This window comes from Xiphias gladius, chromosome 23, assembly GCF_016859285.1.
Source record: "Xiphias gladius isolate SHS-SW01 ecotype Sanya breed wild chromosome 23, ASM1685928v1, whole genome shotgun sequence".
Lineage (NCBI taxonomy): Eukaryota > Metazoa > Chordata > Actinopteri > Istiophoriformes > Xiphiidae > Xiphias > Xiphias gladius.
In genome coordinates, this window is record NC_053422.1 from 14,544,310 (window position 1) to 14,562,308 (window position 17,999).

A 17,999-nucleotide genomic window follows, 5' to 3' on the forward strand; every position below is an offset into this window, starting at 1 on the left:
GGTCACATACCACAGTGTGTAAATGAGGTTTTACTGTTATATCTGTCTGTTCTGACAAATGAGAGCAGACATCTGGCTGGTATGAAACTCACTGTACAGTATTTGACGAGCTAACACTTCCCTAAACTCTGTGTCTCATAGGTTTTAGGTCCTCTCTGGTGGTTAATGAGTCGAGGCTTCATTTGAAGGTCTCACTGATACTCTGACAAGAATTCTTAGTTTCAAAAAGTCATCAAATATAGCCGACCTGGATTGATTTTTTTTGGTCATGTTGGGAGGGCAGAGGAAGAAATGGTAATTTTCATAAAATGGGAATGTGTCAGGGCTATCAAACTGAAGTAGACACAAAACACTGTCGGGACAAAGGTCCTTGAGGAAAGTTTGACACCTCTTATCTACAGTCTAGACAACAAGAGAAAATGTGAATGGGGAAAGTAAATAAGCAAAGCTAACCGATCCCTCGGCAACTGCTCTTGGGGAACAACACACTTAACCCCAAACTGCGTCGGTGGAAACATTAAACATTAGAGCCAATAAACTGAGACCTATAAGATGGCGTTTAAAGATTGCAGACAATGATAGAAAGCCGACCAAATAGCACTAAAAAACCATGTATGAGGATTTCAGTGTGTCTTTGTGCCAATGCATGTGTGTCAGGAATTATTAGATGTCCCAGTCCAGGGGGTTTTTATGTAATCGAAGGCAAACAGCAGAAGTGCTTTACTTCCACCAAATTTTAACACTGTTTTATAAGCACAAACATGATGTTGGATCTGTCACTTAATTCCATGGGCACCCACAGCTGCAAATATAGACACATCAGACTACAACACTCACAGAAAACCCACTATTAGACTAATAGCTCATGTCACCCACAAACAAAAAACAAATATGTAGGCTGCGAAGACATAAGACATATTAAAAGGGCATTGCTCCCTTTGCAAATATTACTACTCTATTTTCTCTGAGAACATTCCAGTGTTGTTGAATCACTCCTGTAAGGGACAGCTAAATACCACAAATAAAACTAAATGAAATTATGCAAAAAGTCAGGAAAACAGGAGGAACTGCACTTTCCATTAAGCCACACATTGTATTATATCTCCAACATAACACAAACCCCATATCCTGCCACCTACCTACACTCTACACAACCCCAAACTCAACATCCAGCCGGAGACACTAACAATACAAAAAAAAATTTAAAAAGTCTGTCTTCCTCACCACGTCTATGATTTGCAGTAGTGTGAGGCCCAGCTCCACCAAGATGGCAGCTGAGTCATTGACCACAGGTCTCTCCAGTCTGTTGTAGTTGGCCAGCAGCTCTTTGTAAAGTCTCCTCTGGTGTTCCCCCTGCAGGGATCCTGGAGGAGCAATAGAAGCGAGAGAAAAGATGGTTTACATGATGATTGTTTTGAATACAAAGCATTTGAGCATGGTAGTTCATTCTTGACCTTGGGTAACGGTTTGTGTGACAAAATCATTTCACCTCCAAGGTCCTGACTCTGATAAAGCTGAAACATCTTTGTCACACATAACCACCAGCAGCTTTCAGAGTTGAAGGTACACCCCTCCACTCACTACGGATAGTTTCTGAAGGTCGCTCCTTGACTTATAGACACGGGGTGAACAGTCTTTTTGTTTGCATTTTTAAACCATAAATCCAGTGCTGAAACAACTAAATTCTAGAGAAGGATTTTTTTTTTAAACACCATCAATGTTTTGGCTCCGGCTCTCCCTTTCCTGCACACTGTACCTTGGAACATATTCTTGTGTACTGAGGCTGATTTCTAATCCAGGAAGTAGCTTTAACGGTTTTCCTAACCTTCTACCCTTCCTCTTCTGGCAGCAGGCTGCAGCCAGATTACAATTTACCTGGTGGAGTTTCAAACACACTGCCGTATACTGTACTTATTCAGGCTACACAGTTTGTGCCAAGATGTCCCCAATTCCTAAACTACATCCTGTAAACTTGACTTTGGTATGATCAGTGTATAAGAGTCAGGTCTGTTGTTGAGCTGAAAGTTTTGATGAATAATGAAAGCACATTAGTTGACATCTGCATAAAGATCAACAGACCGTAGCAGACATAAACACACACACACACACACACACACACACACACACACACACACATGGAGCGGCAGCACTGTGAGTTGGTGTAGTCTTAAGGTCCAGGGTGATTAGGATGATGTGTTTGTTGGCCCAACTCTCATCACCATTATTGATCCTCTCTACCCAACCTTCTGCACACGTTTAGCATCCATTTGTCCCAAAATAAAGGGAGACAGAGACACACAAGAACTTTCTCACACACAAATACACAGTCACACCACCCTGTTAATGCCCTTGGAGTCACTGATCTTGCTATTCTACAAGACCTCACTGTGAGCAGGTGCTATATCTATATTACTAGTATTGCATTTGTCCACATGGAGGTCAATACAGAATAATTACTTTTCAGACTGGTATTGGATATTGGCTCCAATGACAACATTTCAGCAGTAAACTGAGGCTGAGCCAAGTGTCAAGTCCTGCAGTGTAAATATAGTCTGTTTATGGCTTAGTACATTCACCTGTGCATACACTCCCTGTAGGGCAATAAAAAGAGTGAAAGACTGAGAAAAACAGTCTTCTTTTGAGCACAGTGACATTTTTTTACACCATCCGAGGGTTTTTTTTTTAAAGCAGTACATAAATAACCTGTCCCGGATATGCAGATAAAAAATGCGCTCAGCAGGTATCCCCCATAAACAGACAGTATAATGATTCCCACATATAAAAATATCCAGTGGACAAACCAGCAGGAAACAGAGGAAGGAAGCAAAGGGAACAAGTGAAACACAGAAAACAAAAAGAGAGAAAACTAGAAAGATCAAAGACAGAAATGTGATGTGGGTGAGAAAGAAGAGGAGAGGATTACAGTGGAGGAGGAGAGCGAGCTCAACAGACCTGTAAAGCTGTGGAGAGGAGGGGAGTGTGCCTTTGGCCCGCACAGTGCTGATTGGCCCATTAAGGCTGTAATGAGGAGAGTTATGGAAGGGCTGAGCCTGTGGTCAGAGACAGAGGAGCTACAAGGAGCTGCTCAGCACAGGAGAAACCTTTTCACTGCTCCTTAGCAGCCACCCAGACTCTGATTAATACATCAGACCTTATCCTCTCAATTTATGCATCTGTCTCTCCAGGTTCCACTTCCTCGGGTGGAAGTTGGATGGCAGATCCATGGCTTTCCGCAGACACACATTCATACCCACAGACATAGATTTAGACACATTTTTGTGCCATATTGTTTGTCTGTCTCTCTGTTTATAAAACATGTTTGAATGGACACCCAGGCAAGTGCTTTAATGGCTGTCTTGCTCATGAATTCTGAAAAGACAAAATGATTCAACACAAGACACCACAAGGTCATAAATCTTCCCATCTATGCACAATGTATCTTGCATACATATTTGCTCACACATTTAAATACAGCTTGATCTATAGCTACTACCCTGCCTGACCACCACCCATGACTCCTGTGTTTTTTTAGAGTGTGTTTTATTACAGTGAAATTTGAACTGAGGTCCAAATATAACATAACTAAACCATAAAATCGGTGAAGAAGAATTTGAAGCTCAGTCTCCACTGCTGTTTGTCTCATAAAAACATGTTTGGAAGGAATTAAGTAACAAACCATGTTCAGCATGCACTAGGGATGAAGGGAAAGATCCATGAGGTTTTTTTGTTTTTTGTTTGTTTTTATGTTTTTTTTGTTTTGTTTTCTTTAATCATCTCACTGGTGAAGCTGATAGGAGAAGCTGGCAAGAAGACATCATTTTCCAAACACATCAAGAGGTCTCATCAAACAAACTCAAGCAGAGGGAGAGAATTAGAAAGGGAAGTGGAGGGATGAGGGGGAGCTGGAGGAGTTGTCGTTAGTTCAGCACCCTCACTGTTAATCTCCACGTTCTCCCCCCTTGTCTTTTTATTTGAAAAGCATGACAGAAAACCCTCTGGAGAGATGTTCCTCTCCAGAGGGTTTCATTCTTATCGATGGTCTCTTGTTAAAACAGGGGTATGTGATGCAGAAAAGGTGAGAACTTTTACCAATTAAAGCTGAACTTAGGATAAAGAAAGATATACAATGTGTAACATTTAAAAAGGGCTACAAATAAATAACTTTGAAAAAAAGCTTAATGATGCATTTCACCGTTAGCCCAGTGACCTTTTTACACTAAACTGGAGCTTTATCTCTATTCTTCAATAGATGTCACTTAACATTAACTGGTTTGACCTTTTTACATCTGTGATATACAGTCACACAACCTTTACTACTATTAACCTGACTTCCCTGCTAAAGAGAAGAAAATAAGTGTGTCTCGCTAAGTATATCTGTTGTATATATGTGTGTGTGTTTACCTGCTAAAGGCAGACATGCTAATGATAAGCAACTACAGTAGATCAATACTCCATCTCTTTAACACCATGTGGGTCATTACAGGAAATATCAGGGGTCACTGAAGTGCCGTGTTCAGGTCCAAGAGAAGGTCACTGATCATCGGCATTATCCAAATGATCAATTATCAGTAAAACACAGCAACAGACAACACGTCTTTCATTTTAAAATATCGTAATATGTTAAGGTTAAACCTTCTAAAGGTATTATTATTAGAAGCAAAGAAGGTCAGGAAACGATCATCTTAGTCCTGGGAAATGAACTCTGAGTCAAAATGTTACTAAGTGTCTAGCCTGGGAGTGTCATCAGAGAACGCAGTGAAAAAACTGACTGACCCTCCAGAAATGTAAGCAGAGCGTGCTATGAATAAAACCCTAAAGACCACATTCTGCTATGGAGCTGCTCAGTCAATCAGCAGCAAAGAAGTGTACAGAGCCGTATAACTGCATGAAAGAGTTGCGACAGAATAGCACAGTGCTCAGTCATTCTGTGGGGGTTAAAAGCTTATTTATTGTGTAATTCAGCCGACTGAAAAGACAACTATGAGAGAAATGGACAGATCAGTACAAGTCTATCTTACTTCAGTGAGAGGCACTTAAATCAAAGAACTGACCATTTATTGCAAATGGTTATACAGTTTGATTTGGCGGCAAAGGCCTTGCATTTTGAGGGAGGCCTCAAAAAAATCTGAGCAGCAATGAGGAGCATACATGAATATTAAATCTTACTTGAATCAAAAGCACCAAAAGTATAGCACATAATGTGGAAGGTGCTGTGGCAGCAAACAGCGTTGGCGTAAGGATATCTGCAGAGTTATAGTGAGAAAAGTCAGTGCTCTGCCTGAACTAATACTCTGCTGATTGTTGATCAAAGCATTCCTGAAATACATAGTTACCTCCAAATAATTAAAGGTGACAGAGGTAACAGCAAACTAACTGGGTTTTTTGTTGACATAGATTTTTTTTTCACAAGTCGTCGAGAAGTTCACGTTTCCTCTTTTCCAACATTCTTCCTCTACACTTTATCATCACTGAATGCCTGAAATGCCAAAAAGAATCATGTCAGAGGTCATTACAAGTCACATTTTGCCACATTTTTGCAGATAGCTCATGATGCTCAGCTGTCTGGATTCAAGCACTGTACTTCTGAGCCATGTGCAACTGTATTCATTTATATATGTTATATATAAAATATTGATAATGAACCTACTTTTTATATATATATATTTTTTTTGTTGAGCTTTCTTACAGGAAGGACCCATATGATTTAAAGAATACAATGAGCTCTCAGTTTTCAGTTCAGAATTCAATTTTGCCATTTGCTATCTCACTATGGGCCATTTTGATTGACACACACACACACACACACACACACACACACACACACACACACACACACACACACACACACACACACACACACAGACACAGACATTCCTACATAACCAACAGTGGACTATGAGTCTACGCTGAACGAGTGTGGAGCAAAAAACAAAATAGAAATAGAACATTTTTATTTCTATGTAATTCGGCCAATCTGCCTTGCTGGGGAATGGCAGACACTCCAGCATGCCAACTGTGCCAGAAGAGAGGCACCTTGGAGCTTATCCTCAGTTGCTGCCCGAAGGCATTGGGGGATGGGCCATACCGCTGGCGCCATGACAAAGTTCTAAGGTCTTTAGTGGATACATCAGCAATGGCGATTCAAAACAGTAAGAATCAGCACACCCCCAAACAGTCCATTACCTTCGTCAGAGCTGGGGAGAAGGCACAACTTTGGCCTAACTCCTCGGGAGGGCTTCTTGCTGCTGCATGGGACTGGTAGCTCCGAGTTGACCTAGGAAGGCAGCTCAAGTTCCCAGAGAACATCACAACTACTTCACTCCGCCCAGACATGGTGTTACCATCGGAGTCTATAAAGCAAGTGGTCCTGCTGGAACTTACTGTCCCCTTGGAAGACCGGATTGAAGAGGCGAACAAGCGCAAAAGGGCTAAATACACAGAGCTGGTGATAGAGTGCAGGAACAACAAGAGCCTGTGGTGAGCCAGTTGGGCCAGTTGTTACAGCGAACTCTCAAACTCCTTGGAGTTAGAGGACTGCAGTGCAGAGGAGCCATCAAGAACATCCTGGAGGCTGCTGAAAAGGCCTCACGGTGGCTGCGGATCCAGATGGGGGATTTATGGAGCAGTGCGCCACTTGGAGAAAAGTCAGGGACTGATCAACCCCGGCAGGGTCGCCCAGGCGAGGATGTCTGAGGATTAAAGACCCGAAAGACCCTATGACCCCGGGTTTATCACTGATGACGTGTCCAAGTAAAACCTGAAGGTTTATTCCAGAAATTTTTTCATAACACGAGTGCAAAACTGCTTTTTTAATCTTCTTCTAAAAATTGCTAAGAGGAGACTTGCAACCCTGGCTGATGTCTACTCATCAAAGAGCACACACACATTTAGAAGTCACTGTTGCCTTTTTTCGCCTTGTCTGTGCTCATTTGCACTTCAAATGTTGTACAGAATAGGTAATATGTCTTTGATACTACTTCTGTGTGTGTGTGTGTGTGTTAAAACTCTTTATACACTGATGTGTGCATGTTAACCTAACCTCACTGATACAGCACACTGAGGTTGCCCCTGAGCTCCAGGATGTCTGCATACAGAATTAGTTATGGTTTAATAAACAGAGCCAGACTGCTTCTGGGCACCTCTGGGACCCCAAGGGCATCAGCACCCAAGGGGACTTTTTATTTCAGCTCAGCAGCACCCCGCAAAATATTAATACATTTCACATATTCACAAGGTCTCCTTAGAGACCAAGCCAATTTTCTGTGTGTGTGTGTGTGTGTGTTTTGTGTGTGCGTGTGCGTGTGTGTGTGTGTGTGTGTGTGTTTTCCCAACATCAACATTTATTAGAAGAATATTGGATGTGAGAGTTATCTTGTCGATTATTGTGAAAGAGAATCAAGAGGAAATGAAAAATGTCAGACACAAAGAGATGCAAATGTGGTCTGTATGTCATTATGCTTTATGCTTTTTGCCCTGTGGTGGTAAGACAATTTGTCCAAGAATGTGTCATCCTGCCTTTCAATCAGTTTATACCAGGAGTGGCTCCGGCCCCTGATTTAAAGTTTTAGAGTCAAATACTAAGAACATAAATAATATTGTGGGTTTTTTTGGAATGGGACCCACTATTTTAAATAGGGGTTAAGGACTGACAGCATCAAGACAGAGGCGTGGTTTGAGAAACCTACAACAACAGCTACTATTGTGTCACAATGTGATGGCTGCAGCCATGAATCTGTTAGAATACAAATAATGGATAATTTTGCTTAGCATCAGCTAAAAAGAATTTCTATAGTGTGCCCAAGGTAAGAGGAGAATCAAATTTCAAACACATGGGAGCTCTGTACAAATTTGACAGATGGGAAGAAGAGAGGAAGCCTGCTGAAGGCTCCTATTGAATTCTGATTGTTGTGTCCCAATATTGACCCTGTTTGTTGAAAGAAACGATGCTAGAAGATATGCACATGGTTTTAAGCTTAGCATTGTATAGTATAGCTGGTTTAATTTTATAAGTGTATTTATATTTATTTGGTCTGTACTTGTACACTAAATGTTTCTAAAATCTACATTCAAGTGTTACAGAATTACAGTTCTGCATGAACTAATGTTTCAAACATTTTCCCGCTGACTTTTCACAAAATTTAGGGTCTAATTTATAAAGATAGAAAGTAAAGATAGAAAATGTTTCTCAGTCACTGCATCTTGAAAATATTCATTTTACAGCCAAAAAGTGCAGTGCTTCAATGGGTAGATAGTGGATGGATGGAAAGGCAGATAGTTACCTGAAGAGTGAGTTGTGTATATTCACACATTTCCAGTGCAGTAAGATGGCAGGATTCAACTTAGTTTTAAATGTCAAATGCAAATGTAACTAGATAAGGAAAAACCGTCCTTCCTCCCACACTCCCTCTCAAACTCAATTCTTTACACCTTCTTTTATTTCTCACCCAAAAGCCTCTCCAATTTTTGCAGTACCCCTTTTCCTGGCTATTCTATTGTACATTCTTCATTCTTCTCTATTTTGAATGTACCTCTCCCCCTCTATCAATGCACTCATCCCTTTACAAGCCTTTCCCAATCTTGTGATTTCCCCTCTTTTGATCCCGCTCTCTATATATGCCTTTCTCTTGTTCCCTCTAGTCCCCCTTTTCATTCTCTCTAACTGTCCCGAATTTACTTGTTTTATTTCTTCTGCTTCAGCGTTTTTGTTCATATTTGCGATGAATGTCCACATTGTACAGCCGATTAAGTTGTTAGGATGTAAACAAGAAGGCTGAAAAAAATCATCATTTCCACACTGATACCAGTTACTTAGCATCATCTGCATTTAAGTTAGAGGGCAAGTGAGGCCAAATATAAAGGCGAACTGGACTCCACATTGTGAAATGACATTATTCTCTCTCTCTCGTCCTGTCACACAATCTCACAAACACACATTAACATATACCGAGAAATTCAGCTGGGCGATTCTGTCCCATCTGAATATTTTTTTCTGGGTCGATGCGTTCAGATCAGCCTTCCAAACACAATCATCAGACACAGGCTATCCAAAACAGGCGTCATGAGGGACACACACACACACACACTCCTCTCAGACATACACCCAAACAAAAAAAAAACAAACAGGAATGCTATTTTAGGCAGAGCATTAAATGACCACCTCTTACGTCAGGTTGTTTTAGTGCCCCAGATGAGCCCAACTAAACCCATCCATGCTGAGCCTCTGTCCAACACACACACACACACACACACACACACACACACACACACACACACACAGACACACACTCACACGCACATGCACATACATGCACAGAGAGAGAGAGAGAGAGAGACAGACACAATATGCACAGGAATGACCATGGCTTTGTTCTTCAGTGTCTTTCTGCTAAAATAATCTGCCATAGGTACTGTATGTTGATTAGGTAATCTATGATCATGTAAAACAGGATTTTAGTATTATTATGCTTTTGAGAAATCCAGAAATGACATTACCAAACATTAAATATAGAAACTGGCTTGAATAAAATAACGGATTGGAAATAACGCTGAAATGATCAGATGACAAAAAATTTATCAACAGCCTTTTTGTTATGTGCAATATATGCTTTATGTACATTACAGATAAGTCAGCAATAAGATCAAATACAACAAGACTTCAGAGGCTGAATTTGAAGGCCAATTTGGAGGTGCTTTAAAGGACAGTTTTGCATTATTTTCTAGTCTGTGTCAAAACAACACTCACATGCCTATGTGTATGTTTAAAGAGTTATTGGTAGCTTTAATCACTCCTGTCCACATTCTTCGTGAAAAGATCCCTCCCTAGTGCAACTCCAATGTAAGAGATAGAGGACAAAATCCACATTGCTCTATTCATCACTTAGGAAGGGAATAGTGTCCACAAAAACAAAATTATTATTTTGTGAACACATTAGGTCTTTAGGATAGCCGTGTTTGCTTGATTGACAGGTGTCTCAGCTTATCACAGCTCTAGTGGTTGCTGCTTAGTTCAGGTTTCAAAATGTCCTTTCAGAGTGAAATAACAATTGCTGTCTTTTCTACAGCTGAAGTGTAACTGGCTTCACAAACTGCTGTTTTCGTCAATGGTCTTGCCTGCTAGACAGACTCTGTGGACAGGGTTCTGGGGTCTCTAGTGTAGCTGGGGCCCCTGAGGTTCCCACTAGTGTAACATGAATCCTGACGAATAACAGCAAAAACACTACAGAGCTGTGGTGACAAAAAGGGTCAGAAAGATAATAACTGAAAATGCTGACATAAAAATCACACTATAGGGAAACCAACTCATTACTTAGAATAATCTTATTTCACACTGTGGTAAACATGCTTAGTTCATCTCAACAACTGATGCAAAAACCCTAGTCTATTGTCCAGTCTGGAACATAACAGGGCTCTGATCCCCGAATGCTCTGGGACAGAGGGACCAGCAAGGCTACACAAAGAAACCGCTGACAGACCACCATTCCCTAAGGGCCAGGAGAGTCGGCACCACAACAAATGATACACATCCACAGTCTTTCTGATGCAAATATCTAGTGTTTGTGTATGTGTCCATGTGTGAATAGGGGAAACAGAAAAATAAATATCACTGCACACACACACAATACAACTACAACTACAACTCCCACGATAAATTTTGTCTGAAGCTATGCTACATTTGTCAAATGTAATTTACATCTTGCAGCTGGGACAATACACACACTAGAACAAGTGTTAGGAGCACAGGATAGGGCATAACAACATGCAGTTTGTTTGCAATCAAGATTCACATAAAAAGGTATGCATGTGTTTTTGTTTAAAGTTCATGGCCGAGAGTGGGTGCATTAGAAAAGAGCAGGTAAAACTTAGAAACACTCAGGTACATCAAATACTGAGATTGTTGAAATTGCACTGGCCAGAATGTCACAATCGGCAATGCGTCTTGAAGGTATCGACCACGTCTGTAAAAGACGGCACGTGTGCAGCAGTCACTCCAGAGGAGTGGTTCGACCTCACATTGGTGTGCCAACGAGTCCCTGCCAAACACTTCCTTTTTCAAAACCTGTGAATGGGTGCCCACCTTAACAGAAGCCATATAGCTCTCCTTTAGATTATGGCCAACCTTGACAACTGTTGTTTAATCGTCTGTAAGAAAAGCACCCCAAGGTGAAGAAATAATGGGGTCCAGACACTATAATGTCTGATGGGCTGCAACAAAATGTGTGTCATTGTCTGTGTGCATGCATGTGTGTGTAAAAACTTATTGTCTTTTATTCATGTTTGTGGGAAACAAGTGTCCTCCAAACAACAGTAGGGTATTTGTATTGGCTCCACTGTTATTGTATGAATGTTTGTATGTGCGTGCACACGTGTGTGTAGCCTACACACAGGTTTGCTTCTAAAACCAACAACATATGCACTGATTTAAATTAAGGTCACATCTAATCTGCCAATGGTCCAGCACCTCATTATTTCACCGTCAATCATTTGGTAGAGTAATGAGTCAAGGGAGGTCAGCAGTGAAGTATCCAGATGTTCAGCAGCTTTAAACCTACATTTTTAACCCAGGTGGCTATAGCCTATTACCTAACTTGTTTCAAAACATAGACGGAGAGACAGGGAGAGGGCGAGAGAGTCAGAGAAAAAGCAGGTGATGAGAGTTGATAACAGGAGGCCCAAGAAATAAGATGCAACAACACAACAGTAAGTAAGGAGGGGATGAATTGGGAAGAAGAAAGAGAAATTGGAGCTGGATGGCGGTGAAAATGAAGGGAAGCTAGGGTAAAAACCAGGGCAACAAGGCTCCTTAAAAAGCCCAGAAAATTCTCTAAAGCCATTAAAAGAAGTACAGTGGTTACGTTTCAGAATTTTGTAGGGGTTCCTATTTATACTTAGCTTTGATGTGAGAGTAAACTGCAGACAGAGATTTATCAATGCAGAGTTGTGAAGTCAGAATATAAGTGCTGTGACTTACTGGATGTATTTTTATTAAGTTATGAAAATGAGACTGGCTATAGTGTCAGTTTTTAGTCTGTTCGCTTCTATTTTTTCACTTCCAGTTGGTCAATTTCGTACACATACATGTTCCATATCATATTAATAAGGGACTGGACTATTGTGTCAATTATGTCCCCACATATTTAATTATTCTCTGCCTTTTATCTTTTAATGCTTATCTATAGACACACAACTTTCTTTCGCTACATTAATGCTGTGTTGCTTTGTCTTCAGTAAAATTCCAGCTGGCTATACAAAAGTTGTAAGAAAGGGCCTCTGAAACCTGCAGACACTAAAAAAGGCACTAGGAGGGCAGCAAGTCATCGACAAGAAGTAATATACAAAATCTGTAACAATGACGGAAAAGGGGGGCATCAAGGAGACAGAAGGGAGGGTGAAACAGAGACAAATGAGGGACAATAAAGGAGACCACAGGGATGAATACTGAAAAAGATCCATTTCAGACTTCAAACTTCAACACTTTCTGTAGCTGACTAGTAAAGTGTCACTTCTCGGTGCGATTCCGTGCGTTTTGTGCATTTCTCTATAAGTAAATGGGTTTCCATGTGCATGTACACTAGCTTGTTACCATTTTTTGTCCGTGATGCTTAATGCAAATGAGGGGCCGTGGACCAATCCATTTGCACAACACTTCCGGCATCATGTGACTACAGTGACGAGCAGGTATCGTAGCATATGGTGTTGTGTGTTAATGGAGTTTTCGATGGACGGATTCATATATCAGAGATTTATAATCTATAGTCGAGGGCTCAGAGCCTTAAAACCACTGGATGTTTAATCCTAATCCAGGAGCTAAGACCTCTGCTCCACTGCACCATTGAATGTGTGGCTACCACATCCATACTGTTATGCTAGTTTAGGGCATCCATGTAGAGACCCACAATTTTTAAACTTTTGAGATAACTTGATAGCAGCACAACCTGTTGACCATTTTAGAGCTGTCAGCTGTCAGTCTCTGATTCTCTGATTGAGGGGTAGGAAAATAATTTCATCTGAGGGGTATTACTGTTACAGTTTTGGTCGGAACACTTGAACATGGAGCTTATAGACCTTTTAAAATTTCCCATAACAAACAACAAATACCTATTGCTGAGGAGTGAATTCACCCAATCACATTTACCTGCAAATGCAGATGATGGCTCCAGTTACTGAATCATCTGTCAAACCATTGTGCCTGGTTACATGGGGAAGAAACTAACAAAATCGTGCTTCAGTTTCAAGGAAACTAAATTGTCCTATGTCTCATTTTTTGGCTATTGTCTTGTGTTTCCCTTGACAGACTAGAGCTGCTTATCAATTGTACTGTGAATGTGCACATACTAGGCCTACAAGCAGCTAGCTGCTTCTTTAAGCCCCATGCTTAAATGCCTCAGGAGCCTGTATTCTCCTTCCATCAGTCAAGACCATGACACAATATTATAACGAGATCTATAAACAGATCCATAGATTTACCTATATGGTTTCATATGATTTCAACTGTTTCATATTCACGTATGCATCACTAAATTTCAACATCAAGATTCAAAAACTGCAGCAAATTCTGAGAAAAAAAATGGTAATTTGCAAAGACTGAAACTTTCTCACCTTGTTGACAGATTTTTCTGAATTGTTTGAGAGAGGAAAAGAAAACCACGATGATTTTAAGATTCGGTGCTAAATTACAGGACTTGTGTGGCTTTATATCTTTCACAGAGCTTTCACAATATTGACAGCAGGCGAGACAGATAATGAACACCAATACTGTCCCAACCTTAGACAGCAACACTGTCCATGAAAGACTGTGGATGCCTCCTGTCATGGGTTAGCATGTCATCCATCCTCTTTATCTCTCCCCCCGGCCTCTGTCTCAGTCATTAAACCCCATCCTCCCACCACCACTCTTGCCCAAAGGATGACCACTGCCCAGATCGGTATGCAGAGGTGAGGACAGGGGAAGGTGGCAGGTTCGATGGTGGACACATGCACATACTGTAGGCGCGCACACACACACACACACACACACAAACAAACACACACACACACACACACACACAATCTATGCAAACATAGAGGGTTTGAAGGCGTATCTTCAGCAAAGCCGTTGTGTCACAAACTGATAAGTAAGCAACCCAGATGTTACAGATGATGATGTTGATGATGATGGGATGGGGCTTAGGAGAGAATTAAGAGTCATGCATGCACATCTCAGTGCACACGAACAAGCAAACGTTAATGCTGCACACACCGCACATCATACATGCACACATAAATGTGCACAGACATGCACACGGTGTTTAAAAATAACTCTTAGTGTATTTAACCACCCTTTTAAAGCAACAAAACTGTTGAGAAGCACATTCAGGTCGCAGAAAGAAGTGATTTTTTTTTTTCTTTACTGATTGATGTTTGTCATTCAAAGGTTCAGAAGCCAGTGTTATTCAATGGAACATTTGCTGACTGTGTGAAACAAATAACAGCGGTTAAGTCCTTCAGGGGCTTTTCTGTGGGCTTCATAGCTGAAAATTAAATATTAAAAAGAGACGCAGTTTTGTTTAAAGCACCATAAATTTCGTCCAAACAAATTCAGGTTCAAATATGGCCAATGGTTTCTAATGCGAGAAGAACAAGTTGCCCAGTTTGTATAAAGATGCTTCCCACATTACAGGAATACCAGATAAAGGCCGATGTAAACTCCGTGTAGATTATCCACTCCCAGACCCTTACATGGATATTAATGATTTTTCAGTCGAAATCATCAAGTTCTCATAGCCTTCACGAATCCAAACAGACCCATGCACTTACTGAAGAAAGTGCAAAAAGCAAAACAACAACAAAAGGGCTTACTAAGGCTCAAGAGAGACTTTTCCCCGAACCTACCTTTGAAAAGTATGGCCGTCCAAACATAAAACCCAACCGAACACGGTCCCCAAAACTTGTAGCAACGCATCCTGGCACGGCTCAGTGGACTCCGCCGGCCCCCGGCAGCGGGCTCTCGGTGTCGGCTACACAGGTGATCTGCTCCGGCTCGGCGGTGGTGTGAACATGAGGCTGGAGAGTGAGACAAAGAGGAGGGAGACAGGCTGTGTGAGATAGAAAGAAAAAAAAAAAAGAAAAAGAAAGAAAGAAAAAAAAAACGACTGACAGACCAGAAGGAGTGTGGAGTTCAGATTGGCGCGTTCACGCTGCTTCAGAAACACGTTCCCTCGCGAACACAGCGCATCGCTGCTGCTCTGGGGCGCGCGCCCGAGCCGGAGTTGGCAAGAAACACGGCGGCTTCACCGGTAGCAACGCGAACCACGACGGTGACTACAGTAAAGTTCCTGCCGCGGTCGTCGGCTAGAGTGTTGTTGCAGAGTGATCAGTCGTGAGTTTACTAAAACATGAAAAATGTGTGTGTGTGTGTGTGTGTGTGTGTGTGTGTGTGTGTGTGTGTGCGTGTGCGTCTGTGTGTCTGTGGCCTGTATGATGTGAGTGCTGCCCCACTCACATTTGGATATTGTGGAGCATATAATCGGTAGGACTTCTGACTTTCTTTAGGTGTTCATGGGCTACAGTGTATCTCATGATGAATATATAATAATTATTGATAGTCGGTTTATGGATAAAAATAAACATTTATGATCAGCATTATTAGATACTTTGTTATTAGATTTCTTAGGAGCATGCAGCTCTTGTGGTCCAGTCAGTGCTGTCACTACAGGATTTTGCCTTTTAAAGGAATAGTTCGACGTTTTCTGGGAAAAAAGTTGTAAGATGGATCCCTCTGTCATGTTTGTACAAAGTTAGCATAGCTTAGCACTAAAACTGGAAGCAGGGGGAAACAGTCACCCTGTCTCTCCACAACAAAAAGAAACTAGATATAACATGTTAATTAGTGGGCTTAGTTTAAGCTCACCAGCTGCTTGCTGTAGCTTCATATTTACCGTACAGACAAAAGAGTTGTGTTGATCTTTTCATCGAACTCGTTGAGGGAAAGCGAATAGGTGTATTTTCCCAAAACGTCAGAGTATTCCTTTCACAGGGGATGGAAAACTTAAACACAGAAATGACTGTGTGGTAGTGACATTCTTGGAAGCTTCAGGTCCATCAGCAGCATGAGTTTTCTCCCTTATGTGACTCAATGTTTATTTACCCCTTAACGTACTTTTAAAATCACTGCGCGCTTTTTTCCTAAAGCTGTTCAAATCAATATTTTCACAAAGGCAAGAATTTCCATGTATAATGTGAAAGGGGTCGCTTCTGAGAAATGTCGCCCGACTCTGTCCAGTTCCTTCAGCTCTAGGGAGTTTTTAGTGTCTTTCAACTCCATGTTTTGGTTTTTCACGCGCAGCTTTACTGCGTTGGTTCACTCTTGTCGCTCTCGTCAGCGTTGCTCACAGCTGCGGCAGGCAACTGCTTACAGCTCAAAAGCTCTGTTAAACCCACTCTATGCTACCAGCTCAGCACCATACAGCAGATGGACAAAGTTTGCCACTAGCTGGTGAACTAGTGGTGGAGCTTTTACACCAAAACAGAGCAAGAGGGAGACTTGGACTTACATTCATCATGTTGACAAAGACACTTCTTCAGATGAAGGCTAATGTTAGTCCATGTCTGCTGACTGTGTAAATAAGGAATTGTTTGCCAACAAATTCACCATATCAATTTTATAAATTGATAATATATCAGTGTTGTCTTTAAAGTTTGTTGAGCTGCTCCCAAGTCGACAAGAAATTAATTAATGCTGGAAGACAATGCCATGGAGTCGTAGCGACAAACACAAGAAAGACCCTCATCACTCATGTCACAGTTTTTCCCAGTGCTGGGAAGGAGGTGGTGCAGATCACCACCCAGCTCTCCTTCTCCCACAGCTGTAGGCTGTCATTTGTGAATGTGATATGTTTCACACTGCAATTTCCCACTTCCCAGGGTTACAAAGAGGTTTATCAACTGCAATTCTGTCGTATTTGTCTCCTTTTTGTGCCAGCCTGGCTCATAATCAAATGACCTATTTATTCCAGTCCATAAATAATTTCAGTCAGAAATAGGATCCGACAGCAGTTGAGGGGGCACACTGAACATTTCTCCAAATGTTCTCACCGCCTGGCTCTCTCTCTCTCTCTCTCTCTCTCTCTCTCTCGCTCCTCTCGATGGAACAGGGGCATATCATCTAAGAACCATTCCTGTGCCAGCGGTATTAGACCAGCTCCTTCTATTTTTCACGCCCCACGTGTTTACCTCTCATGGAACTCCATCAGAGGAGCTCTATGCTGTTGGATGTTATTTGGTACAGAATCCCATATCTGTCTATGCTGCAGGTGGGCCGACAGCCACAGTGGGCTCAGTGAAACTTCTGATCACAACCTTCATCCTTGTACCTGCTCTCACAGGGAAAACACTTCTAGTCAGTGAAAAGGCAGGGGCCTTAAACTAATCCCGATTTTGCCAGTTACCCAGTTCTGAAAACCACTGCATTGGGCCAACTGTCGAATGAAAGCTAAAAGTTTGGTCTAACTTTACTGAGGCTTCATGAATAGCTTAAATCACCAGCTGTAATATCAGCAGGTATGTAAGTCAAACAAGTTGAATATCCCAAATTTTTTTTTTTACTTCACATGACATATTCACCGGAGAGCATACAAAAATACTGCTCAGAAGGTTAAACTGTCACTGAAATCCAACATCAGTACAGGACAAAAGTCATCTTATTGTTCATTAACAATGAAGTCAGGCTTAATACAAACTTTGATCAGTCTGATCTTGCAGCTCCTGGTTAATAACGACTCGTGATTTGTTTTGTAGTTTATGACAAAATGACATTTACAACAAGACGACAATGTCAAATCAATTTCAAAAGTGAAGAAAGGGCTTCGAAGAACAAAAGTACGACAGCATTAGATGTAAAGTCTGAAGGTGGATCACATTCATAGGTTTGTCTTTTTGCATTGCATTATAACTCCTACAGGATGTACTTCTCAATATGCACATCGCATACCAACAATTCTTTTGTGTGTGTGTTTACACAGCGT

The 17,999-nt window shown here is 41.4% G+C and overlaps 1 protein-coding gene across 1 annotated transcript in view; it reads right to left on the reverse strand.

The window, feature by feature from the left end:
- LOC120785729 (neuronal acetylcholine receptor subunit alpha-7-like) overlaps positions 1-15,047 on the reverse strand; it is a 35,150-nt gene extending 20,103 nt beyond the window's left edge. The window contains exons 1-2 of the mRNA XM_040120602.1: positions 14,869-15,047; positions 1,225-1,364 (exon numbers count right to left, since the gene is read on the reverse strand). Coding sequence (XP_039976536.1) covers positions 1,225-1,364; positions 14,869-14,938 — 210 coding nt within the window. The 5' untranslated portion in view covers positions 14,939-15,047. The remainder of the gene's footprint in view (positions 1-1,224; positions 1,365-14,868) is intronic.
- Positions 15,048-17,999: the final 2,952 nt, after the last annotated feature.